Below are 24,402 nucleotides of genomic sequence, written 5' to 3'. Positions count from 1 at the left end.
GTGAGATTACCGGGTTTCTAACAAACAGACTCTTGCCTGGAAACCAGCGAGCTGGATATTTGTTCTTGACAGAAATAACCTAGATCATTACAGTGTTATCTGTGCAATAAACTTTAACTGCGATAGACGGGAGTTAGATCTCAAGAGGACTGTGGCCTTGTCCAGCTATCTGATTAGCATCCAGCCAAGTCACATACCAGCTGATTTTCTGTAGGTTCCTGCAAAATAACAACCTCGAACATGTCCTCCATAAGCAAAGGAAACCAAGTCAGCCAGGGTTCTTTCAAATTCTATATTTGATTTGTTTAATACATGCAGCAAATAGAATAAAGATTATATGTCCATCTAAAAGTAGGTATTGGGGAGAATCCTTTGACAAAACACACAGCAGGTATTACATGGTGTAGAAAACTTGTCAAATACTTGCAGGAGAAATTTAATTTAAACACAGACTGATTGACAAAGGCAGTTTTCAATTTGGCAGTTGGTTGTTTTAATTGCCGCTTGGAACAAGAGCATAAAACAAACCAATTTTGGGATGCTGAGGACATTTCCATGCATGGAGCTTGCTGCTTGGAACTGCTCCTACCAATCACAAGACCAAGGACACAACAGCTACTGCAGAAGCAAAGAAGCTGCAGCATTTATTTGAGGTAATTCTAGAAGCTTAAACAACATAAGCCCAGTCATTTGCACAGGATCTAGCCTATGCAAAAAGCCATTATCAAACACCACCTGTTTGCTCTGGGGTCCTGGCCTCACCCTGCTCTTCAGGGAATGTTTGCTGCCCACAGCCCCTGTTAGATCTCACTCCCACTGTGACTGTGCTCCTAAATATCTGTTCGTCGATAAGGTGCCACAGAACTTCTTGTTTGTGCATCTGAGGACACACGAAGTTGCATTGGCTTAAATCAAGATGCATTTTAAATTCAATCTTGTAAATCTGTGCAAAAGGCTGTGGCTGCTTTTACTCCAGTTTAAGAGCAGCTTCTAACTAATTAGCTTAAATGGATTAGGAACAGTATAAGTAACACAGACCAAATGTACCACCCTTATACCCTGGGCCCTGCTGTAACTTTAAGGAACAAGTTTGGTTAATTTGCTGGCCCCTCTGTGTGCAGACAAGGCTGAGCACTGTAGCAAACAAAGTGCAAAGGGCTCAGCACCAACATTCCCTCTAATCTTTTGTGCAGATTTCTTCCATCCATGGGCACAATAAATTTTGTGTGTGCCAAGGCCTGTGCCAATGTGCACCACACAAACCTAGCTTTGGGCACTCTGCTAATCAGCTGGGCAGTATTTGAATCCCTCCTGAGCAGCTGCACAAATGCCCAGCTTACTGCTCTGCAAATTAAGGCCCTCACTGTGCTCAGTTCTTCTCTTCATGGTGTGGTACGTAGACCTGTGTGCCGTGGGTGAGTTCCAGTTCTGACTGGGTAGGGCTGAGATCAGGCTTGCTGATGGATGCTGCAAAAAGCATGAGCAAAGGAGAGTCAAGCCCAGTGTGTCTAGTGATACAAATCACTTTGTAAAAGCCACACCTGGTTGCAACATTCCACTTCACAAGCATTTGTCATCTCTTCTGGGTTAGCTGCTTCACTTAGTGCTGAGAGATGACTGTTAGCCAGCATCACCGGGAAAAGAAACCTACTGTGATGTCTGGTAGGGATTGTTGATGGGGGTGGCAAGGGATAACACGGGGACAGTTCAGATGAAATTTCATGAGTGAAGATGCAAATGTCTAGCATGTCACTGGTTAACTTCATGCCAGCTGCCTCTGCTGAAGGTCCTGACGTGGAAGTGTCACAGAAGTGCAAGCTTGGGAGCATTGAGCGACATGGGGTTCAGGGAGAGCAGATGAGCCCAGTACAGTCTGTTGTGGTTTCACCCCTCACTCATCTGAGCAAAGTCTCAAAGTCCATCTGACAAAAGCGGCTGCGGGGTGGGCTAGTAACCAGCACCCGGAGCTAGGCACAAGGAGAGCCGAAGTTTCTTCTCACCCCGCCCTTCATCTGGTGTGTGACCACGAACAAGCTGCTGCCCTACAGGCCTTGCTCTCCTGTGGGGCAGCTACTCTGGAGAAATGCCACTGGTTTTAACTGGGCACCATTCTGCCACTGTGTCTCAAGGTCTGAGCCCTCACCCATCCCCTAGGCTCACACACCGAGCACTCGCACTAGACGTCACAAGTGACTGGTAATTCAGAACTCTGCGCCTGTACAAAACCTATCGGCCTCAGTCACTGCGTTGCTAATTACACATTCAGAAACTGGATCCAGGCTGCTCCTGAACCTTCTGTGTGGGCAGGAGGGAAAGCCAGGCCTTGATGGCACCAGGGATTCCTGATGGGGAAAGACTGCTGCAGATTGACTTCACTGAAGAGCAGTTCCAGGGTCTGTCTGATCACCTATCATGGGGGTAGCAAAGCACCCATGGGAGGTATTTGTTCCCCCTCACTGCACCTGAGCACCTCAAGAACTGCTGTGACTTATCCCCATTGCACCCAAGAAGCAGCACAGGGCTGTCACCCCCATTGTGCAAATGGAGAAACTGAGGCACAGAGACACCAAATGACCTGCCCAGGGTCACACAGGAGATCTTGACCCCTGATCTCCTGAGTCCCAGGCTAGCACCAGCCCTAATCCCTGCACTGTTTCCTCTCAGAGGAGCTGTGTCTGTGGCAGGGAGCTGGGGGGACCCACTCATTCGGCCCTCTGGGCTGTTGGACATGAGGCAAGCAGCTGTGAGGCCATGTAAGAGGGCAGGGGTGATTGGAGAGAGGAAATGAGAGTCCTGTTGTAACATGCAGCTCTCCCTGACTGGGGCTCGTGGCAGGGCCTTGCCATAACCCCGTGTCGATAGATCCCAGTGAGGGAGCCCAAGCCTGACTGATGGAACAGGGGTTAATTTGGTGGCAGAGGAAAGGCTTAACCTGGACTTTGGGTCAAAGGTTGTTTTGTTCTTTTTGTCATTGTAAGTGGTGGATGCCTGTGCCGCAGCCAAGCACGGTCACAAGCGACCAAACACTGGCATCACTAGCACAGGGGGACACAGCCTGGTGAGGGACAGCTCTAACTTTGCGGCACATCCGCAGCCTGTGCACAACACTTACAACTGCTGCAGCCAAACCTGGGCCTGCCTGAGGCACACTCCCTGGCGGGCACACGCCGACGTGCCCTCTGCAAGCACCTGTGGCACAGCTTTGTCCTCTAGCCCTGCCTCCGCCGCAGCTGTACTGAGTTCACATAGAGCTCAGCCGTTGGCCACACACACAACAGCAGTGCACACAACAGTCTGCTCAGCCTTGCTGCATCTATCTCTTAGTACTTACTGCTCCCTGCCCAGGAGGGTCAGTTACCTGGAAACAGCACTCTCTCCGAACAGTACAGTGCACCCCACCCTGACATCACTAGGCTGCATGCTCTAGAGCCACAGGAGGCAAATTACCTGGGGTAAACTAAGGATGGCACCAGTGAAATCACCAGTTACGCCGGTGTAAATCCAGTGTCAGACCTGACTCAGGCCCTCCAATCCTCAGGGTGACTCTTAGCTCAGCCCTGCCTCTGCTCGCTTGGTCTCCAAATGAAAGCAACCCTCTGGAATAGACTGGTGTCTACACTAGAAAGGTGGCAGAGGCCCTGGTGAGTGGCTGTGGCACTGCAGGGCAGACACTCCTTTGCTGCTGTAAATTCTCCTGCAGAAGTACCCTGCTGTCTGAGTGGCAGGTCAGGAGCTCCCTGCCCTCGGACGTGGGATTCTCCTTTTGTTACTCTCAAGCTCGTCATCTGAGCATCTATTTATAGCCTCTTCGGTTTCCCGGCCTACCTCCTCCCTGTGAGCCAACCAGAATGCATACAGGTGGGTGACATGCCAAACCGTCACTTTTACACAGTTATTCACCGTCAGTACACACAGGGCTTATTGGAAGCCTCTCCAACCGCTCAAGTCAGCAACCTGCAGCAAGTCAGCCACATTGAGGCCTGTCAGTTTGTCTGTCCTGGCAGCATCCATACCACTCGCAGTGGCAGTGGCTAGCCTAGATTTTCCCTTACACCGTCGTCCATCAACAGCCTGAAAACAAACCTTGAAAAAATATTTGGCAAGTGGCCAGACGGGCTGTGCCTGAAGGCAGAAATGCAAAGGCCTGGTCCGGAGGGCCCCAAAGGGGATGAGTGGCTTTATGCATTGACTTGACTGGGCTAGGCTATGTCTCAGGGGGTCCAGACATGGATACATGTGCTTTACCCATGTGCGCAATCCCAGATTACTGCTAGGAGCACAGTTAAGGCCCTGTGTACCTCTTTGCATGATGAGGGTCTGGTAGTAGGTGACCACATTCTTTAGCGTTTAAGCAAATCTTACTGCATGCAGAATTGTCACTCAAACATATAAAAATGTCTAAAACAGAAGCCCCTTCTCTAAGCTGCATGTAAAAAAAACAGTTATGGTAAAGTTACCATGGTAAATCAGGATGTTCCATTATCAAATAGGTTGGGGCAGGGTATTAAAATTTAAAATATGAGACAAATTAAAAAACATTCACCATTTAAATAGTAATAACTTTGTAGCAATATATTCGACAGTTACAGTAACACACTTGCTTCAAAAGTCAGCTGTGACCTGCAGAAGAAACTAAGGCATCTTCTGCAAACTATGCTGGAGTTATGAGAACTCTCATCACAAATTCAAATCAAATCGTCCCTGGTTGTGGCATGATGCAAAGTTCCCCATGTACCTCCTACCTGATCTGGCACAATTTGCAGTTTTAATTTTTTTTTTTAATTTTGCTTCCTCAAATGTAGATCGCTGCAGGCTCAAGGAGATCCAGACCACATTATTATGCTCTAAAGAAGGTGCAGGCACAGCCTCCATGACATTCAGGAATGGGACAGAGAATTCTAGGTTTCGTTGGCCATTTTTCATGGCCCATGGATAAACTAAACTTGTCTGTCCCCCGTGTTTAGCAGCATTTTCCCCTTAAATTCTTTTTATAAAAAATATTCAAAAGGTAAAATTTAAGGTTTATAAAAGGCCTACAAACCACTATTTTCTCTATACTATAACATAGGCTTCCCAGCTCTACTTTTCCTGATATTCGTGAATTAATGTGTATTTACATTAAAATTGGAATTGTTTAAAAACAAAAAATATTGGAAACCAACCCAGCTCGCTCATAGTGAGACGAGAGGAACAATCAGTGTTGTTCCCAATGTACACATGCCTAATTCTTGTGGTTGTAGCTAAATAAAGAGGAAGGAGAGCTAGCCAGCCAAAAGACAAGCTGTTGACCATGTATGTCTTTGCTCTTCCACGTGGCACCTTGCAAGGTTTATTAAAAATATCAGCTGGAATACTTTTGTAAAATTTAGAATTTCTAATATGATACACACAGTCCTGGGTTAGTAAATGAAATCCCCTGAAAACAATTCTGGATTAAAACTAAGTAAACCAGGGCATGTGGGAAATTAATTACACCATACAAGTAGATACTAGCAAAGGGTGTACAGTATAAAAAAGTTACCTTTAGAAATAGCCCTCAGTAATGCCCTCTCCTAATGGGCATATTTTCAGTTGCTAAACTGTCAACTGAACTTGAAAATGTATATGTTTTGGTAGATTATTAATATCCTTTACAGAGCTGTTAACTTTCAAGAGTGTCTGTGAAAAAACAAGAGAAAGATTTATAAGAGTGTTGTCATAGTTTATCAAAACTGCAAACTGTTCCAGATGTTTTTAAAAAATCCCACCTTTTAGTTAGAAAAAAGACATGTTCTGATTTATGAGAACTGGAATGAAATTCACTTTGCAGTTTTATGCCTGAGTAATAGGAAACAAAAATGATTGCTGTATTGAGATGCACACTTTTACAGTAGGCTAAAGAGGAAGACAGCATCATTGGATCAGTTTGACTGTATATACAATGCATTTAAAAATATAAATGTCTATATGCAGACTTCTTAACACAGATCAGATTTAACTGTTTCAATTTTTGAACAAAAGGTGCTTCTAAGACAACTTCACAGTCATTGCAAGCTGCAGCACAACAGTTTAAAATATTAACAGCCATGCTTGGCATTCAAAGGAAACAATTTGGAATAACTAAACATTTACCAGAATCTCAGTATCTGATTTAAAAAATTATGAAGACTGTAACAATTTAGAATTTAGAGACAATATTCAGACCTGTTTAAAAATCTTAGTGGCTACCAATATTGGTTGTGTCTAGAAGTATTACCTCTTGCTGTGACCTCACAAATCAAATATTTCCAGATGTAGGACCCATGCTAGCAAGTGACACATACATAAAAAGGCCTCCTAAATGAGTTATCACCACATTTCAAATGAGGGTATGTATGCATGTATGCACCAATAATCTCGGAAGACTAGTGATATTTACAAGGCGATCTGCAGGTTTGGATTGCGAGCACATGAGGTGGCTTGTCTAAACGTTAATGACAAATTCTGGATTAGTATAGGAGAATCCAGCAAACTCATTTTGATCCAAGTTCATGATGAAGAGTTTGTCAGTAGGCGTGAGTTCCACAGGCTGCCTGGTGAACTCTTTGTCGAAGTTGGAAGTGTCTCGTTTGTCTTTCTGTCAAACGGAAAGCACAAAATTAAAGACAAGAAAAAGGGAGAGAAAAATGCAAGAGAAATCCCAGAGTGGTGGATGTCTGTAATACCATATGAGTGTTCATAGTGATCAGTGCTGCCCATTCCTTAGGATCTGTACATGGTAGGTATACATATATTCTAATTGTTTTAAATTACACATTATATTAGGTACACTACATTCAAATACTGAGCAGTAGCCTTTATACACATAAATGCATTTGGGTACAGTGTGCAAAACCAGGAAAGCATTTATCTAACTCACTTTAAAATACCCAACAAAAGCTATTCAATGCCATGATATCAGCACAGTACAGTACGAAAGGGATTTGGCATTCACAAACGGAAATTTCTTCGTTCACCCACCAATGTGGCAGCTTTCAAAAGAAAACTGAACAGTTTCTCAACATGCAGAACTTTTACTGGAAACACAGATTGGTTATCTACAGTGAGAGAGTCCTGGAGAAAGCAACAAGCCACAATAGTGGAAGTAAACAATTTGCTATAATTTCAGCACACACAAAGCTTATCAGCCATATAAGCTTAATGGTAGTAGATCATTTCCCCTCTTTTTTTGTTAGTAGTCTGGCATTTTTTGTTGAGCTGCAGTATCATCTTGATTTCCACATTAATATGAGATGAGTATGTGATTTTCTCCAGGGTCTCATGTAAAAATAGAATGGGTTCAAAAACCTGGTGTAAAAATATAGTGTACAGACGCAATGTTTTCTAAATCCAGATTATCACAAAACTAGAGACTGTGAAGTTAGATCAAAGCACATATTTATATATATATATAAAACAGGCTGACATTCTGTTAGCAGGTAAGACCCAACTCATTAAACAGAAGCATCGATTTAGCTATGGGTAAATATGCCCTAGCTATTGCCTATGTAAACTAAGGTACATCCTGGCTACACTGCATTTAAAAAGTTTTGCTGGTGTATGAACCCAACAGCAAAAAACCCACAATATAAGCTCCAGAAATACCTCATCAGTAAAGAAATATCCAGATGGGAACTCGCACTGGTACTAAAGACAGCAGACGGTGAGGTGTACATAGGAGTATCATTCCAGTTCTGAGGAAGCCTATGAGAATTCTGCATGCTGCCTGAAAACAGGGTGCAGACAGGCAACCGGCCACAGCTATTCCCATGCAGTAGAATAATAATATTTAGCTCCCATAGCACTTTTCATCAGAATAAAAATATACGGCTAAGAGACGGGGGCACTGAATTCATCACAAGGCGTCTCTAAGGCACATCTCCTATGGCAGCTAAGCTCCATTCCAGGAAGATCACTCAGGGTCATGCTTTTCACTGGGTAACGTGGGCATGTGCTGCCCAGGCTGCACTCCTTCCCCTTCAGACACTGGGCTCCTGCAAACCTCAGCCCTGTACGGCTGGGCGCTCCCATGCCATGAGGAGCCTGCCCAGAAGAAAGGGACGTGGGGAGCCCAGTACGGACTCGTTGCAGTGAAGCATGGGGCACTAGGGAGGTCTGAACTGGCAGGCTGGATATGAGGGATTGGGAGCCAGGTGGGAGAGAGACATAACCCTTCATTTCCTCCCCTCCCAAATGCAATGGACCCCATTCAGTACTAGGATGCTGTGGTTAGTTTAGCAGCACCCAGAGGACTCTGGCTGGGGCCAAGTGTCATTGCAGGGAACTGCATCTCATAGAGCCTGTCACTTTTTGCAGTTCTGTCTCCTTAGCCTGTCAGCTAGTGCCAAGGGGCAGCCACTGCTTTGCGGAACCCTCCTTAGGCACTGCAATTCCACTGCTAGGGAAGCAGAAACTCATTCACACCTTGGAGAAGCCTGGTCACTTTGAGACTGAATGCCTGCTGCTCTGGCAGCTACCTCGTGCCTTGGCTGTGCGCAGAGGGCTCCGGGAGACACTTACCTGACATTACAGGCTCCACTCTCAGCCAGGCCTGGTCACTCACCTTCAGATTGTCTTTACTGATGAAGTATCGAGAACGGTTTATATTGCAGCCATGTGCTTTCATTCTGCTGGGCTCAGAGACTATTGGTGTACAGGGCAACACCCCGCTAAGTGGAAAGGAGGCCCCAGGCCAGCATGCAGACCACCCAGCAGCCCTCCCCACACAGCCCCTCTTGCAGTGCAGTGGCCCCAGTGTGGTTTTTGCTGCATTTCCAGAGTTGCTGCTGCTTGGGACAAGAGCACCACATCACAATCACACCAGCCACTTGCATGTGAGGTAGCCCTGAGCAAGTCAGACTGGGTGCGGGGTGAGAGGGGCTTTAGGGGAAATGTCTGTACCTCAGCAGGTCCTGCCTGCAAAGGGGTCTTTTTCCCCATCACACTTCCTGTGCACACCGCGGTGCAGCTGGCTGAGGAGGAAGTTCTGCTTGTCACATCAGTGTGTGGCAAGAAAGTCCTGGGCACCATGTCACCGAGGGGGCAGCACTGTGATGGACAGATCTGTCTGTCAATAGGGCAGGACCCTCCCCCCAGCTCACTCGCCTGCTCCCCCATTGACCAAGATCTGGACAAGATGCTGCTCCCGGGGCTGGGTCTCCCCACCGAGGCCTAGAGGGTTCCAGGGAGAGATGGAAGCCTCCACCTCCACAAAGTCATGGTGGGAAAGAGCAAGGTGGGGTTAAAACTGAAGAGAGGCGGGAGGGGGACTGGGCTGAAGGGTCTGGAGTAAGAGGCCAGAGAGCGGGGCTCCAGTGGAGAAGATGGTGACGGCGTACTCCATCGCCGTTCAAAGTCAGCTGATGCCCCAGCCATCCGCAGCCCTCAAGTGACCTGCTGCCCTGTCCCTCCTAGTCTTGTTGCTCCCCTCCAGAAGGCTGGACCGCTAAACTTTGCCTTTGGTCAGCTGGCAGCTTCCCCCATCACCTCTTCCCAGGAAAGGCATTTGGGGAGCGCAGTACAGGGCACAGATAACAAGAGGGTCAGTGGGCGGGGGGAGAGGAGACGGAGCAGGAGGAGCCAGTTTCAGGTGCTGGGACTGTATCTGACAAAGAGGTGGTGGCATATTCTGGGCAGACATGAATGCACCTGGGAGCTGGGCAGGACGCTGCCCCCTCCCCCAAGGGCAGGGCACGGAGCTGTGGAAAGAGCCAGTTCTGCTCACAAGGACAAGCCAAGCTCCACAGACACTTGAGAAGTGAGAGGAGAGTAGTCCAAGGGGGCAAATCTTGCTCCCCTGGGCTGCGGAATGGGAAGGCAAGAGGGGTCCATGGGCGTAACTGCTAGGGATGCCACCCCTCCAGGATGGCCCTGGAGGCCCCAGGAAAGAAAGATTAACCCCAGAACAGATCCAACCAAATCAGCGACTCCAGTAGCCTGGCACAGGTCACCTCCTTTGATCTCCCAGAGAAGAGGGAAGGGCTCGGAGCAGCTGAGTTTGATGGGCTCCAGGCAGCCATATGGAAACAGAAGCACAGAGGCCTCCCAGGAATCTGTCCTATCAATCTGCCTCTGAAATTCCACTTCTGGTGCATTATAAGAGTGTTTGAGCTCTGCAGGAATAGTCTTGGGGTGCTCAACAAAGGACTGAGTGTAGCAGGGGCTCCCTTCCAGCTCCCTCCTTCTGTTCCACCCCAACTTGCAAGGCAGGCTGCTCAGTCAGGACCTCTTCCAGGCTGTAAAAAGGACGGGGCAGGTGCTGCAGGTGATAGCTGCAGAAATGTGACCGCCCCTTCAACGTTAAGGGATGGGGCCTGCTGAACGAGCCCTCCCGAGGTGACATAAAACCCTGGCATGGGTAGGAGAAAGGCGGAGCAATACCTGACTTCTGCACCTGTGCCCAACAGTGGGAGGCAGATGGCTGCATGGGGAATCCTCTGGCTAAGGGAAGGCAGCACAGCCTCACTGCTCAGGATGCACAAAACATGGCTGGCCAGAGCATGAGAAGTGGGACCAAACCTGCCTGGACCTCTGGGAGATGTGCTGAGCGGCCCCAGTCAGGTGTTTTGCATTTCTGGGGGTTTATGTCCGGGACTCTGGACATCTCAAGGGGCAAGAGGGAGCTGTCAGATGTGGAGCTGTCCAGTTTCATATTAACTCCTGGTGGAGGAGGGGCCTCTTTAATCTCCCACGTGTTCAGATGTGATTTTCTAATGCCCAGGCTGTCTCTGCACTCTCATGCTGCCGCTGGGACCCCCATCCAACACATGGAGCCTCACACAGAGATCGCTTTCTATGTAGGCAACTGCAATCTAAAAGAAAATCACCCTCTCTGCTGCAGCTCCCTAAATGTTGAAGGGGTGGTCACATTTCTGCAGCTATCACCTGCAGCGCCTGCCCTGTCCTTTTTACAGCCTGGAAGAGTTCCTGACTGAGCAGCCTGCCTTGCAAGTTGGGGTGGAACAGAAGGAGGGAGCTGGAAGGGAGCCCCTGCTACACTCAGTCCTTTGTTGAGTACCCCAAGACTATTCCTGCAGAGCTCAAACACTCTTATAATGCACCAGAAGTGGAATTCCAGAGGCAGCAAAGGAATTTAGTCTGCATTCGGGAGAATGAGATTAGATGATGCCTGTGATCTCTCTTTAGTTAAAAACCTACCGATGGCTTTGAAAACTGGCTCCCTTGTGAGTTAACACAGGCAGTAATGAGTCACTGACTCACCATGCACTGCCGGATGGAGAGAGTTTTGCTTACAATTTCTGGAAGCTTCAAAGTCTTCTCCTGTAATCAGTGCTTGCTGCTAAAGTCACTTAAAGAGTTGCCCAAAACCCGGGCTTGCTGACACTGCTGACTGGGAAGATGTCAAGGATGATGGGGTTTTCGGAGCTCTCCCTAGAGAAAGACTGCATCTGCAATAGTGGGTCTTTGCCCACAAAAGCTTATGCTCCAAAAAATCTGTTAGTCTATAGGGTGCCCCAGGACTTCTCATTGTTTTTGCAGATACAGACTAACACTGCAACCCCTCTGATAGAGGAAAAATCTAATTTTCCCTGGATTTCAAAACAAGAAAACTCTCTCCTCCATTAGCATTGAGATCGTGGATCTTACACCTTCCCATAACACAAGGAATAGGGGTCACCAAATGAAATTAAGAGGCACCAAGTTTAAGACAAACAAAAGAAATATGTCTTCACACAGTCATGCTCTGGAACTCCTTGCTGGAAGCTGTTGTGAAGGCCAAGACACCAACAGGGTTCAGAAAAGAGCTAGATAAATTCATGGAGGACAGGTCTCTCGATGGCTATTAGTCAGGCTGGGCAGGGAGAGTGTCCCTCATCTCTGCTTACCGAAAGCTGGGAGTGCTGAGAGATGAGAGATCACTTGATGCTTACCTGTTCTGTTCATTCCTCTGGGACACCTGGCATTGGCCACCGTTGGAAGACAGGACACTGGCTAGAGAGTTCTTTGGTCTGACCCAGTTTGGCCGTTCTTAAGAGGGGTAGGAGAAAAGGCATGATTCTGTACCTGCCACAGAGACTGGTGGTGACGTCACTGAGGAGTGCCAGGGGATGGCTTCCTGCATGGTTGTGAAGGGCACCTGTCCTACAGCAGCAAAAGGAGTAATTCAGCTTACACCTATGGCCAGACCCTGGCAGTGACACTGGGGCTGGTGCTAAAGTGGGGGAGGTGGTATTGTGATGTGGGCTACTGCCTGCTGTAGCCTACAAGCAGATCTGGAAACTCAGGGGAACTGCAGGTCAGATTCAAACTGGGTCAGCCCTCAGAGATGATGTGCCTGCAACGTTTTGACTACCAAAGCTACTCCAGCCCAACTGAGGCTCCGTTCTATGATGTCTGACATCTCAAAGTGCAGACTGTACTGAAATTCATTATCCACAAATAAATGCAGGGCTGGTTTTATTTCCACATTATTTCTTATTTTTTTATTTTATAATCAGTATTGGAAAGAGATTGGCACATTACAGCTCCAAGCAGCTTGACTCAAAGTGACACCCACAAACATCTGGCAGAACAGTACATAAGAAGTGAGACAATTGTCATTGTTTCAAGATACACTTTTCCTGAAGCTTTTTTCCCCCTCTCCTCCTTTTGGGATACTAGGAACACAAACTTAGACTATTTAAATATCCAGCAACATTTTTTTAAGGTAGGAATATTAGTGAAAACAAAATTCTTTACAGGCTTCATCAGATTTCACAATACTGCTCGACTTTAAATATCAGCTTATTTTAATTAATACCATTTTGACACATTTAAAGCGCATGTAACAAACTGAGTTAATCATTTTGGCAGTTGAAAAAACCCAAATGAAAAATAAAAAGGTTTGATATGAAATAATGTAAAAACCATGTCATATATGGGGTTTACTAGGGTGACCATAGATTTAAAAGCATTTGCAAGGATTCTCTCAAACTTTCCTTTTATAATTGGATGATACACTTTCTTTTAATAAAAAGGTTACTAAGAAAATGCACAATCAGGAGAAATCGGTGTCAGCAATAGATTTGGTTTTGCCAGTAATTTATTACTGCTATCAGGGACACTGTGCCTGATGAAAAAAATTTTAAAAAGGCAAAAGATTCTGGAGTGTGCTTAAATAGACAAGTACTCAGGGTTGTACGTGAACTAAGAGGTCCCATGTCCAATCTATTTGCATACTATTTGCTGGCAGGATCAGGAGGCACTAATAATTAATTAGAAGCCTGCAAAGTTCAGTGTTCCCCACTTAATACCCAGGTAAAGTTTTCATGAAAACCACTTGCTTTGCCACTAGCAGACTGAAAGGACAGCAACTATTTTCATGTGATTACAATTAAGGACTAGATAAGTGCAAGAACAGAAAAGCAAGGCAAACACTTAGATTTCTCCCAGTTGTCATGGTCTGTGACTGGAGTGCTGTTAGATGCCCCTTTAATGATCTACTGATCAATGCATTGATACCATCAGCTATGAGCAAAATTGGATTAACACGTCATTGAATTGCAGGACTTTTCACACACCATCGGTCATTTAGAGTGGTCCCAACTTATGCAAAGACAATTCTGGCTTTGAAACATGGTCACTCTAGTATCATTACAAAAGAAAAAAAAAAACGATGAATGCAACTTCTGCAATGAAGAATGTCACCACAACAGCTCTTGGGACTGGGTGAGAAAGATGCAGGAATGAGATCTACACAGCTACTTAGCTCTTGACTTCAGGTTTTAAAAACTCAGAGTTAACAAAGGAAAATCCTTCGAATTCTGATTGGTCAATGTTCCTGAGGACTTCCTGGTCAGGTGGAGTTAAGACGGGTGGATGGCGAGTGAAAAATCGGTCGAAGTTTTCAGCATTCCGTCCACACTATGAGAGGGAAAAAAAGAACTCGTGGTGGGTGGAGAAAACAAAACAAACTGGATGGGCTCAGCAGCAATCCCCCCCTCCCCATTCACACCTTGCAGAGCAGAATAGTTCAATGAGGGAAATGAGAGAAAGGAAAAAGAAGATGCAAAATACTTATGAAGTTTGTTAATTGCAAGGCTGTGCTCTTCTCAGGAGAAGCCAAAGCCTGATAGTTTTATATCAAGCTGTAGCATGACTAGTAATTGCAGGAGCAGAATGAGATGGCAGTGCAATTACTTGTTGAGCTTTCCCCATTTGCATGCCATAATACTGTACCTGGTTGAGCAGTGTTATACCAACACATACATCAGTACCCGCTCCCTCTTCCCCTCCATCCTGGGAACTAGAAGGTTTTGTCATAAACCAACAGTTTAGATAATTCTACTTGTCCACATTTAAGCAGCGACACCACAGCTTGTGCAGGTAACCCCCACTGACTGAGGGTGTAATGTAGACAAGGCCATTGTGCCACTAGAGAAATTTACCATGGGCCCTCTAGCACATCTTTCAGACACCTCATGCCCATACACATGCCAAATGCAGTTTGGATTACACTTTTTTCCAGCAAAACTAACTCCTGCATCAATGCACAGCATGCACAGAGATCACTAGCGTCACAGCACCAATGGTGCAAACAGTCCTTGCATCCCACACTGTACTGCCCCTTCCTGCATCGAGGGCTGGGAACAGCACAGGCATTGCAAGTGTGCACATTTTACAGAAAGCTGCTTTGGAAAATGCAGCAGCTTAGATCATGAGGAAAAGGTGAGCTGCCTTGTAACCCAGAGGTAAACCGCTGCCTTGAATTTATCTGGAGGGTTGGGGGGAAGATCCCATATGATAATACCAAATGATGTGGCTTCTAAAGGCATTTTAGACTCCTTGAAAGAAGTGCAACCACTCCCCACCCTGGGGGAGAGAATTTTATGCATTCTCTAGGAAAACAAACAGCTCCTGGACATTACCACATAAATATGTATCCTAGGGAGCCTGGCTCTAGTGGTCCCAGCACAGATCTGAGAGGTAGGAAGTCACAAGTATTCATCCTGGCTGCTACCTGGACTCCCTGTGTAACCATAGGAGAATGGCTTTCTGACTCTGCTCCCTTACCTGCATGGGGCAGCCAGCCATTAGCCACCACCCTACACTGAGCTACACAGCTTCACTCTTGCTTTTTTTTAAGCAGTTTGCATTTAAATACTCCCTACCTAGTGTTTCTATAGGCCTGGTCCTCTTCCAAATGGTCTATATTCTCCTTAATCCCCCTGCTCCCAGTGGTGCATTAGGTAAACACATAGGGACACTCTCCATTTCACAATTGGGGAAACTGAGTCAGGGAGCATAAGAGACCCACCCCAAACCACAAAGGAATCAGTGTTAGAGCCAGGAATAGAACTCATGGTTCTAGATGCCTCTTCTTGTGCAGAAATATGCCGTTCCTATGCCTGTCCGATAGGTTCAAGGAGGTGATCTGATGAAATCACTAGAATGATGGTCCTCCGAATAGGTCCGCTATAGGCTAGAGCCTCATTTGATGTCTTCTGGCCTCAGATGCAAATTTGACTATTGGGGCTTTACCTTTTCTGCATAAAACAGAGCAGGGCATAGGGAGCAGTGAACAAAAAACCTGGCAAATGCCTCCCATCACTTTGAACGTAAAAGAAAGTGTGTAATGAACTCCCATAACCTTGGGTGCTGCTCCAGAGAAATGTTAGGTGGATACTAGGATATAACAGAATCTCTCAAGACTAATAATTGCTCTATTAATAGGAAGTGGTGCAGTTACAAACTGCTCGATTACACCTACCACATGTCCATCACATCCTGGAGGAACTGGAATTCATGGCTTCACTTTAAGGGAGTGAGATGTATCTTTTACCGAAACTACCCCACAAGTGCATCGCTCCGCACTCTGGTCCCTCTGGCACTGGAAATGCAGAAGCCAGTAGCTATCTGCCCCCTCAGTTCTCCTCCCCAATCCATGTCTCTAAGGAATACGTGTGCTCTACATGCTGGGACTTCCCTCATGATACTGAACTTCTGCTTGGTGAGAAAACATATTTGCATTTTTAATAACTATAATGTCGGTCTAAAAATATCAAACAGTTAAGACAATACCTGTGAAATAATACCTGTGAAACTCCCTGTTTCTTTGTTCACTGGTAATGAGGATAAAGTAAAAGACAGTGCTAATATCAATGAGCCTTCTACTGTGCAGCCCCTTTGGCATATTTTATAGCAATCAGGTGAGACTTCATTCCTCCTAAAGCCACTGGACAGTTCAGTGACTAATGTTAAATGCTAGCCATAGAAGCTGACTTTAAAAGCTAGCCACAGCAATGCAAAGCCTGTTTGTTCCTCTCCAGAAGGTAGTCCTCAGCCTTAACCTCTCTCTTTCCCATTACGCAGAGCTATACTTCACTTCAGCAAATCACTTAAGATCCTGATAAATTTAAACATGGGATTAAGCTCATGCCAATTCAGATTTTAAGACCAGGATGGCCCACTATGATAATCTAGTCTGCCCTCCTCCACAAACGTAGCCACAGAACCCACCCACCCATTTCTGCACCAAGTCCATCATTTAGGCTTCAAGTATAGTGGAGTTGTTAGAAAGACAGTCAGTCCCAATGTACAAAAAACAATGGAAGGAGACTCCAGAGAACTACAAACTGATCAGCCTCACCTGAGTCCCTGGAAAAATCTTGGAGCAGGCGCTCAAAGAAACCACTCTGAAACACGTGGAAGAGACAAAGGTGATCTGGAGTAGTCAACGTGGATTCACCAAGGGCAAGTCGTGCCTGACCAACCTAATTGCTTTCTGTGATGAAATAACTAGCTGTGTAGATATGGGGAAAGCAATGGATGTGACGTACCTTGTCATTAGCAGAGCTTTTGTTATGGTCTCCCACAGTATTTTTGCTGGCAAGCTAAAGAAGTAGAGCTTGGGTAAATGAACTACAAGGTGGAAAGATTGTCAGGTTCAATGAGTAGTGATCAATAGATTGATGTCCAGTTAGCAGGCAGTATCAAGCCTCAGGGGTTGGTCTTGCAGCAAGTTTTGTTCAACATCTTCATAAATGATCTGCATGGCAGGATGGGTGGATTTCACCCTCAGCAAGTTTGCAGATGACACTAAGCTGGGGGGAGAGGTAGATACACTAGAGGGTAGGGACAGGGTCTAGAGTGACCTAGACCAATTGGAGGATTGAACAAAAAGAAATGTGATGAAGTTCAACAAGGACAAGTACATAGGCCCGTACTTAGGATGGAAGAATCACATGGACTGCTGCAGGCTGGGAACCAACTGGCTAAGCAGCAGTTCTGCAGAAAAGGACGTGGGAATTACAGTGGATCAGAAGCTGGATATGAGTCAACAGTGTGCCCTTGCTGCCAAAAAGGCTAATAGCATATTGGACTGCATTAGTAGGAACATTGCCATCAGACTGAGGAAAGTGCTTATTCCCTTCTACTCAGCACAGGTGAGGCCACATCTGGAGTTTTGGTTCACCCAGTATAGAAAGGGTGTGGACAAAGTGGAGAGAGAGTCCAGCAGAGGGCAACAAAAATGACGAGGGGGCTGGAGTACATGACCTATGAGGAGAGCCTGAGGAATGTGGCCTTGTTTTGTCTATGGAAGACAAGGGCAAAAGGGGATTTGATATCAGCCTTTGACAACCTGAAGGAGGGTGGAGAGAGTCTGTTCTCTGAGGCGACGGATGACCGAACGAGGAGCAATGGTCTGAAGTTACAGAGGGAGAGGTGCAGGTTGGATATTAGGAAAAACTATTTCACTGGGAGGGTGGTGAAGCTCTGGAATGAGTTACCTGTGGAGGTGGTGGAATCTCCATCCCTAGAGGTCTTTAAGTCCTGGCTGGACAAAGCCCTGGCTGGGATGACTTAGTTGGGGTTGGTCCTGCTTTGGGCAGGGGGTTGGACTCGATGACCTCCTGAGGTGTCTTCCAAACCTAATCTACTATGATTAGTCATCTGTGATTCCATGAAAGGCTTCAGGTGATAGAGAACCTACCAGGGCCCTAAGTATCCTTTTTCCAAATGGCTAATTACTTTCAAAGTAAACATTTGCATCTTACTTACTGGCCTGCAATTTGTTCATCTTCAGCTTCCACCCAATGGATTTTACCTACATCTTCTTCTTCTAGATTAAACAGCTGTCCATGATCAGAGAAGTTCTTCCCCAGTATAGATACGTACACATTGTGATCACGTGCTTAAGTGATTCTCTGAATCAGGGCTGAAAGTGCTTAGACACATCCCAAGAGATATCCTGTCTCTTTCCCCCACGGTATTCCAGGCAGATGAGAGGCAAACACACTTGTCTCTCTCCACTCCCAGTAACTGAGCCTCCATGAAATATGTAGCTGGCACCACTCCCCACAATGAGTTTTGACCAGATGTGTTAACCTTTTAACAATTCAGTGAAACAAGTCACCTCATTTTCACTATGTAAAAGATGAGTTAATCAATGGCAAAACAAGACAGAAAGTTATTTAAAAGCTGAGGCCACCTCTAGCCAACGTAGAAGGAATTTGCCTTTCCGGGAATTAATCTTTCTTTCTGAGAGGTGGTAGCTGGGCCAGTTCTTCCACCAACACAGCCACATCCACACCAGAGATAAGGTCAACCTAACTACAGTACTCGGAGTGAAATTTTACCAGCCCTGAGCAAGGCAGGTAGGTCAATCTTGTTTTGAAGCACAGATCAGGCCTTAGTTTAGCAGCAGTCAGCAGCTGGTCTCCGAGCAGTGCGGTATGATCCATCCAAATTCCAGAGCCTCTCTAAAGTTCTAGGCTGAGAAAGAAGTTACATGAGACACAACAACCCACACTGTAGATATGGTGTGAACTAGCTTACTGCGGTGGATTGTCATCATTGCTATTGTGGGGGTGCCACACACAGGAAACACTTTCCAAAGTGAGGGAGATGCAGGTCCTAAGAGGCACAATGTCCCCACAGACACAAAACAAAGTGAGGGGAAGAGTTACCAAAACACCAACCTGTTGGATGTTCTTTATAAATTGAGAAATTCCTAGCCTCCTTTCTGATGTCCTCACACTCTCATCTTCCCACATTCCTCTCGGCAGAGAGAAATCGGTTCCATGGATTCCATGGGAACAAAGAGCAGATAACAATCAGAAGGGAGTCCCCAGTTGCAGGATGAATGGCTTCTTTTTGCTGGAAGTGGAACTTCTGTTTACTCTGCCCTCTTGGTAGGGTGACCATATCTCCCCATCCCAGAAAACTGACAGGGAGATATTGGGTGGAAGGGTGGGGAGAGGTGGCTCCTCTCAGGTGCAGGGAACTGGAACCAGGCAGCAGCCTTCAGGGTTCGGCTCCAACTCCTGCGAGTGGCAAGTAGCCAGGAGCCAGGCACAGCCACACCAATCCGGCTCCCAGCACCCGATGAGAGCCAGGTGCAACCATGCGGGTCCAGCTCCCAGCTTCCCCAAGCTGTGGGGAACTGGGTGGCAGCCACACCAGTGTAGGGCGGGAACCAGGTGAAAGCCGCCCCCCCAGCAAATATGGGGCAATTAGCCCTATCGTGAAAATAAATCTAGACGGCTTCATGGCACCCAAAATACAGGGCTATCCCACCAGAAATGGTACGGATAGTCACCCTACCTCTTGGCTTCCCTCACCAATTAAACCATCTCCCGAACTGGTTCAGTAAGGTTGCTTTCACCCTGCCATTTCTGCTAAGACTCAGACCTGGTTTAAACAAGCATCCAAACTAGAGCCTCTGGAAAGAGATGGTTGCAATCAAAGCCGTGATGACACCTTAGCTGTCGAGGCACTACTGGGGGCCGTTGGGAGAACACTGCTCATTCCCAAACTCTTCTAACTCTGTGTGACTGCCAGAGATGTGTCAGATGTCCAGACATTAAGAAGAAACAGCCAGACTGTCTCATGCTGATCTGACAATCCCCAATACACAAAATCTGACCAATATCCACTAAGACTTACAGTTTCTTTGGCAGCAGCTGGTCGCAATCTCCAGCCATGCAAAGAAACATCTGGCCTGGACTCTCACAAGAGGTATTTTAGGCAGTGGATACCCTGGTGTCAGCAGGGAAGATGTTTTCCATTCTGCTAACTGGCTGCCTGAAAGCCATCTGATCAGCCTCCAAAATAGAAAATCAAATCACATAAATGAAGGTGCCAGTTGCACCAACCCGGGCGGCTCAAGCCATGGAATGTGGAAGCACAGGCTTTCCTAGGCCACTCTGTCAATTGCTCTTCCTCTTAGCAACAAGATAAAACAAACCATCAGGAAATTACTGAGAAAGGTTATTAGAATCATAACCCACTGCCTGACAAGAGCTAGCTACTAACGAGCAGCTCACCTGCAGACCCCATCCACTCTCAATAGATATTTCAAGTTTTACAATGCTTTGAAAATACAGCTGTCACTGCTCAATAGCTTCAGGAGAGAGGCTAGGTAGCGCATGTGAAACATCTGATGGCACTAAACCTGAATTTGCTTTGAAGGGATATAATCCTAGAACTGGAAGGAATCTTGAGAGGTCATCAAGTCCAGTCCCCTGCCCTCATGGAAGGACCAGCCACCATCTAGGCCCCCTCGAGCGGTGGGGAGGGAGAAATGAAGTTTTCTAAGGGGGGTGCAGCACAATCGGCTGCTAGGTGCCAGGCTCACCTAGCTCACTGAAACTCAGAAATATGTTACCGTTACATACCAATTAGTAAAGTTTTTACATTCTACATACGTATTTTCTTTCACGTGCCAAAAAGGTTCTTTCCATATCAATGTAACTGAAATGTCCGTCGGTTTGGATTACATTAGACAGGTGGAAGGGAAAGGCTCTGCTAACTGCAGGGATGAAAAGTGGAACCCAGCGTAAACACTTTGCTCACCTCTGAGCTAGACCACCCCTAGCAAGAGTTTATCTAACCTGCTTTTAAGTATATCCAATGCTGGAGATTCCACAACTTCCCTAGGCAATTTATTCCAGTGTTTAACCACCCCGACAGCCGTTTTCCCTAGTGTCCAACCTAAATCTCCCTTGCTGCAATTTGAGTCCATTGCTTCCTGGCCTGTCCTCAGACGTGCTGCCTGTACTTTTAAACATATAATATTAGTTACTGTAGGATTAATTGGGCAAGGTTTTAAAATAATTAACATTTGTGAAATTCTTTCAGATCCTGGGATGAAAATTTCTACAAAGAAAAACGAAGTATTGTTTGTACTTCATCATGCTGACTGAAATAGTGACAGAAACATCTATCTCCCAGTTCTAACTCCTGATGTAATACTAGAGTCCGTTACAGCACACATATTTGAAAAGCTTTCTATATGCCATGAATTTATCTTCTAGATTTGTGAACAGATGAATTTGTTCCTGCAGTTTGTAAAAATGCCAGGAAATTTCTTGGCCAACAGTCATATAACTACAATTTTGGAGGGAAGGAATTGAGTCTGTGTTATGGCAAAATCAACGCCCCAACCAAAAGGGAGTTCGAAGATGACAATGTGAACTGCAGGCCACCCAAAAGGCAAAGCTTAAGGATTATAACCAGGGCACTGTGTTGTGCTGTTAAAGATGGTGGTCTTTAAATGACCTTGAAGAGATTCTGTGCTGCATGTTTTAGATCAGAGTTGTGCCTTTAGGGTCCATGTTCTTCATGGATCCTAATTCAGTGTTCATCCTTGTATGAATGAGATGTGACAATTGCTCCTTCTTTCTTTAAAGGATACAGAGGCACGTATCAGCAACCCAGCTATCTGAGCCCCTATACCTTGGAATTTTCAGGCACCGCGTCCTGCCATTTCACTAATTAATACAGCAGGCAGCTGTGCATGGTAATGAGAACAGGACTCTTCCTTTCCAAACGGACTGACAAGTAACATTTTAACAGGTTTTTCTTTTGCAAACTGATACCGCCGCATTCCATTGGACAACTGATAGGAAGAAGAATTTACATTGCTATTGGCTGTAACAGCTGCTCTTTCAGAAAAGAAGACATCCCATAGGATTTTTTTTTAAACATATTTAACAAAAGCCACTTGGTGAAAACAATCTACCCTGGTTTAAACACTTTCGGAACAAGTAAGCAAGACTCCATCCTGAACTGAGCAAGTGAGAATCTGTTTTACACAAATCCTCAAAGTATCCTGCCTGATGTTTAAAGTCACCACAGAATAGCCTTTTTTTTTTAATTACAGTGGCAGAAACAAAACTGTCCATTTAGAAGATAGCCTTTTTGTTTTACCAATATCTAGCTTGATTCCCAATAGAGACAACAAAGGCATCAGATATTTTTCCATTGATCCTTGAAATGCAATGAAGAATCACAAAGCTGCCTTTGCCTGTTTTCTCATGTAGGACAAACATCTTCCCCTCATCCTTAAGTTCAGCTCAGGATGCTGCATTAGTCACACACCCTCAATCTCTCCTCAGTATTTTGGTCTACAACGTTGCTACAGATTGCGAACACCAAAAGGGGGAGATTTTCAAATGGCAGCTATGTCCTATTTTGCAAAAAGCAATCACTCTTGCATCTAACTTAGCAGTCCACATCTTCAAAGGAAACCTGCACACCACCTTCAGAAGATGACCCTTGAAATTGCCATTCATAACATTGCTAGACAAAAAAAAAAATCATACTCTTAAAAAGACGATGGATTTATGAAACAAGAAGTCATCCTGTGGCACCTTGCAGAGTAACAGACATTTGGGAGCATAAGCTTTCATGAGCAAAGACCCACTTCGTCACATACATCAGATGCAATACATCTGACAAAGTGGGTCTTTGCCCATGAAAGCTTATGCTCCAAAATATCTGTTAGTCTACAAGGCTCCCCAGGACTTCTTTTTTTTAATGGATTTGAGGTTTACTACCACAGCCAGTAATTCGTTAGCCCTCTTTTTTCTCCTAGGATGGCAGGGGTGTTAATAGGCCTGAATGACCCCTGATAATGGCTACGTCTACACGTGAAGCCAACATCGAAATAGGCTATTTCGATGAATAACGTCTACACGTCCTCCAGGGCTGGCAACGTCGATGTTCAACTTCGACGTTGCGCGGCACCACATCGAAATAGGCGCTGCGACGGTACGTCTACACGCCAAAGTAGCACACATCGAAATAAGGGTGCCAGGCACAGCTGCAGACAGGGTCACAGGGCGGACTCAACAGCAAGCCGCTCCCTTAAAGGGCCCCTCCCAGACACAGTTGCACTAAACAACACAAGATCCACAGAGCCGACAACTGGTTGCAGACCCTGTGCCTGCAGCATGGATCCCCAGCTGCCGCAGCAGCAGCCAGAAGCCCTGGGCTAAGGGCTGCTGCCCACGGTGACCATAGAGCCCCGCAGGGGCTGGAGAGAGAGCATCTCTCAACCCCCCAGCTGATGGCCGCCATGGAGGACCCGGCAATTTCGACGTTGCGGGACGTGGATCGTCTACACGGTCCCTACTTCGACGTTGAACGTCAAAGTAGGGCGCTATTCCGATCCCCTCATGAGGTTAGTGACTTTGACGTCTCGCCGCCTAACGTCGAAGTTAACTTCGAAATAGCACCCGATGCGTGTAGCCGCGACGGGCGCTATTTCGAAGTTAGTGCCGCTACTTCGAAGTAGCGTGCACGTGTAGACACAGCTAATATGTGCTAAGGACTTGAGCTAAGAAGTCTTAGTGGGGTAGCAGTATTAGCCTGTATCTGCAAAAAACAAAGAGGAGTCCCGCAGCACCTTAGAGAGGAACAGATTTATTACGACATAAGCATTCATCAATAAAACCCACTTCATCAGATGAGGTGAAGTGGAAACTACAGAGGCAAGGGTATGTATAAGAACAGCAAGAGAGTTTCTCATTCACAGCATTTGTTGTGGAGATGTGACTATCAAGAGGAGGAGGCTGTACTGCAGATGGTGTATAGCGTTGTGTTCTGCATGGTTGAGGTTATGAGGCATATGATGTTTATTAGCAATGTCAGTTTGTGCACTTTTGCAGAAGTCCAGACTGTCATTTTAACGATCAAATGGCAGTGGTGCCCCTCTGCCATGTATATTGGCCAAACTGCACAGTCTCTACACCAAAGGATAAATGGGCACAACTCAGACATCAGGAAAGGGAACACACAAACTTGTGAGGGAATGTTTTAACCTCCCCTGAACATCCACTAATGATTTAAAAGTAGCCAGCATTCTACAAAAGAACTTGAACACCAGATTACAAAGGGAGACAGCTGAACTGGAGTTCATTTGCAAAGTCAGTACAATCAATTTAGGACTGAATAAGGATCTTAACTGGTTAACACACTATAAAGGCAATTTCCACTCTCAATAGTCACATCACCTCAACAAAAGCTGTGAAGGAGACATATCCACGCTGACTTGATTAGACGCATTGAACACAGGGCCTGCTCTTGACTTGTGCTAAGCTAAGCTCTCTCTTCAATCTTGTTTTTAGCTGTGACACTGGGTATCTTTCACAGACTGAGGAAGGGCTCTGTGCAGCTCTC

The 24,402-nt window shown here is 46.0% G+C and overlaps 1 protein-coding gene across 4 annotated transcripts in view; it reads right to left on the bottom strand.

The window, feature by feature from the left end:
* Positions 1 to 333: 333 nt before the first annotated feature.
* PRKCB (protein kinase C beta) overlaps positions 334 to 24,402 on the bottom strand; it is a 244,397-nt gene continuing 220,328 nt past the window's right edge. Inside the window, exon 17 of one of the 4 annotated variants that reach the window (XM_075011091.1) lies at positions 334 to 6,595. In XM_075011091.1, coding sequence (XP_074867192.1) covers positions 6,443 to 6,595 — 153 coding nt within the window. In that variant the 3' untranslated portion in view covers positions 334 to 6,442. Of the gene's footprint in view, positions 6,596 to 11,395; positions 13,861 to 24,402 lie in introns of those variants that run through there. The other 3 variants (XM_075011088.1, XM_075011089.1, XM_075011090.1) reach the window with 3 other exon arrangements.

This window comes from Carettochelys insculpta, chromosome 16 (genome assembly GCF_033958435.1).
Source record: "Carettochelys insculpta isolate YL-2023 chromosome 16, ASM3395843v1, whole genome shotgun sequence".
NCBI lineage: Eukaryota > Metazoa > Chordata > Testudines > Carettochelyidae > Carettochelys > Carettochelys insculpta.
The sequence above is the reverse complement of the archived record's forward strand: the minus strand, read 5'-3'. Positions and strand labels throughout refer to the sequence as shown.